We start from the raw sequence: 2700 nt of genomic DNA, 5'->3' as shown, positions 1-2700 counted from the left end.
TTAGTGTGTGTGTGTATACGTGTGTGTGTGAAGTGTTTGAGTTAAGCTCTTGTCTTTGTGCTGCTGTGATCCATGATTCTCAGGTATGTCGGCCAGTCTGAGTGGTTTCGTACAAACCAGAGGGGCAAATTCAGCTGGGACTTCTTAAATCACAAAAACACGCCTATAGAAGAAGCAGACATGAGCTATACCATCATCAACTACACAGGACTGGAAAATCTGGGTACTGAGTTCAAACTTAATTTTTTCACTTGCTGATAATTAATTTCTTTAATATTCAGCAAGCAAGTCTAGTTTCTGATCTGATTTATGTCACCACAGAGAGGCAGCGATCTTTGCGGACTCTAAAATTAAAAGGCTGTCCTGAAGTGGACGACTGGTTCCTGGCCAGGCTCCATTTGTTCCAGGACTCTCTGGAGGAGCTAGACATCTCACATTGTCCACGCATCACCACAGGCGGCCTGGCTGCGCTCAGGAATCTCAAGTAAATGAGCCAAAATGCATCAAAATACTAGTTAATATCACTAGTGATAGTCGTTATAATAAGTACTTCTTTATTTCTTTTACTGTCTCTGCCTGCTGCAGGGGACTGAAGCATCTGAATGTCTCATCCCTACCTGGGATTTCAAATCCTGGCCTGGTCATCATCCTGCTGGAGGAAATGCTACCACAGTGCCAGATCACAGCTAATGGCTACGACCACAATCTCAGGAAGGTGGAAGAAGAAGAAGAGGAGCAAATGCAAAGACAGAGGTAGCATGTGGATTGGGATGGAAATCAGAGAGGAAACGGGCAATCTCTTCTGTCTGTTCATGTGCCATCTCGCTCGATACAGCCTGTGAGACATCAGAGAAATGCAGCATGGAGAAGGGCAGTAGATACAACAGCAAGAAAAAATTAGCAGAGCCAATATATCTGACTTATGCAGCAGTTCACAAATCCCAGAATACTCATTTTTCCTTAGAAACAGGTGGTTGCCGGGGGTCACTGACTGGTCTTTAGGCCTGCATGACTGGGATTTTGGAAATCATTTTTCTCAGTGTCTGCCATCAACCTCCTGCAACCATTTGCAACTGGTCAGGGAATGCAAATTTTTCTCTCATAACTGGTTGCCAGATGGTTGCAGATCTGCTGTTCGGGCCAACATTGTCACCATGGTTGTCACATTGACCTCAATATCAGACTTATAGTTTATGAAGTCAAATGTGATTAAACAATCACAAACCCAACAAACTGGGTTGCTTTAAACCAGAATCAGTTTATAGGTATGTACACATATGTGATGTAAATTTATATGCCACCTAAACCGTTTCTGTCTCAATTGTTGCTGAATGTAAATATAAGTGTAAATATAATAAAGACTGACAAAGAATAAAGAGTGTGACAATTATTGTTAGCTTTACTGCCAACTCTGAGTTGGCAGTTCGTCTTGTAATCGGAAGGTTGCTGGTTTGAGCACTGGCTCGGACAGTCTCGGTCGTTGTGTCCTTGGGCAAGACACTTTACCCGTTGCCTACTGGTGGTGGTCAGAGGGCCCGGTGGCGCCAGTGTCCGGCAGCCTTGCCTCTGTCAGTGCGCCCCAGGGCATCTGTGGCTACAATGTAGCTTGCCATCACCAGTAGTGTAAAGCGTCCTTTGGGGTCCTTAGGGACTAAATAAAGCGCTGTACAAATACAGGCCATTTACCATTTACTCTTGTCACATGTTTTAAAGATAGTGCAAGCGATGTCGTCACACATCACAGCGTGTCTGTATGTATTTGTAATCTGCACTGCAGGAGCTTATGTGAGGAAACTAAAGCCCATAATCCAGTGTGAGCCTTGTTCTGCAGCAGTGTCAATGGACTGATGAAGACACCTATGAGAGAAGAGTGAATGTGGGTGAAGAAACTGCTGCTACTTTTGTATGTAAATATACCATCTCAAGTCATTTGGTAGCATTTATTTTGTTATGCTGGATAGTACTGGAAGCTATATTAAAGTACAAAATGTATAATAATTTCAAATGTTAAGTAACAGTTTACTGACTACATGCATTTTTGGTGATATTTAATATAATATCAAGTATTGGCATCAGCTGTAGTGATGGGCACAGCGAGGCTTTGTGAGAGACTGAAACGCTGGAAGGAGTTGTGCCAGAATTAAAATGAGGTTTTGAACCAATCTGACACCCGCAGCCTTCTACTGACACCTACTGGCCACTTTTTCCTATTATCACATGTATTGAAAATGCTATTTTGTGAAGCAACACCAAAACAAATTAATTTATAAAACAAAATATATGGAGAAAAGGCTGCTGTGTTTATTGTAATATCCACACAGGTTGTGAGGATTTGAATGTCGTCCACTTTGTAGGTGAGCTCTGTGTAAACCAATGGATTTTGTGGAACATGATTTGTCTATGGTAGAATGAAGTGTGAATGAATGCAGCTAATTATTTCATGGGACATGAAAATAAATAAGAGAAAGTCGAAATGGTCCTCAATTAGTAATTTGTGGGTGGAAACTTCCTTACCCTGAGGATTGTTTGAGGTTTTAGTTTGCGAGCAAAGTAATTGTCACATTTATGGCCAGTTTTCTGACCTTAAATTGTGTGTCAGTAAATCAGATTCACTGATAAGGGATGTCTGTTCGTGTTTCCATGGGAGTGACCAGTCGAACAGTGACCATTAAAAAATGTAATAATAATTATATATATATA

At 41.5% G+C, this 2700-nt stretch overlaps 1 protein-coding gene across 1 annotated transcript in view; it reads left to right on the top strand.

Moving 5' to 3' along the window:
• The window catches only part of dmac2 (distal membrane arm assembly component 2), a 3093-nt gene extending 1727 nt beyond the window's left edge, over window positions 1-1366 (top strand). Inside the window, exons 4-6 of the mRNA XM_005751704.1 lie at window positions 84-223; window positions 322-484; window positions 586-1366. Coding sequence (XP_005751761.1) covers window positions 84-223; window positions 322-484; window positions 586-757 — 475 coding nt within the window. The 3' untranslated portion in view covers window positions 758-1366. The remainder of the gene's footprint in view (window positions 1-83; window positions 224-321; window positions 485-585) is intronic.
• The last annotated feature ends 1334 nt before the right edge of the window (window positions 1367-2700 follow it).

This window comes from Pundamilia nyererei, unplaced genomic scaffold (genome assembly GCF_000239375.1).
Source record: "Pundamilia nyererei isolate P.nyererei 1_Seehausen unplaced genomic scaffold, PunNye1.0 scaffold00323, whole genome shotgun sequence".
In the NCBI taxonomy this organism is placed as follows: Eukaryota; Metazoa; Chordata; class Actinopteri; order Cichliformes; family Cichlidae; genus Pundamilia; species Pundamilia nyererei.
The sequence above is the reverse complement of the archived record's forward strand: the minus strand, read 5'-3'. Positions and strand labels throughout refer to the sequence as shown.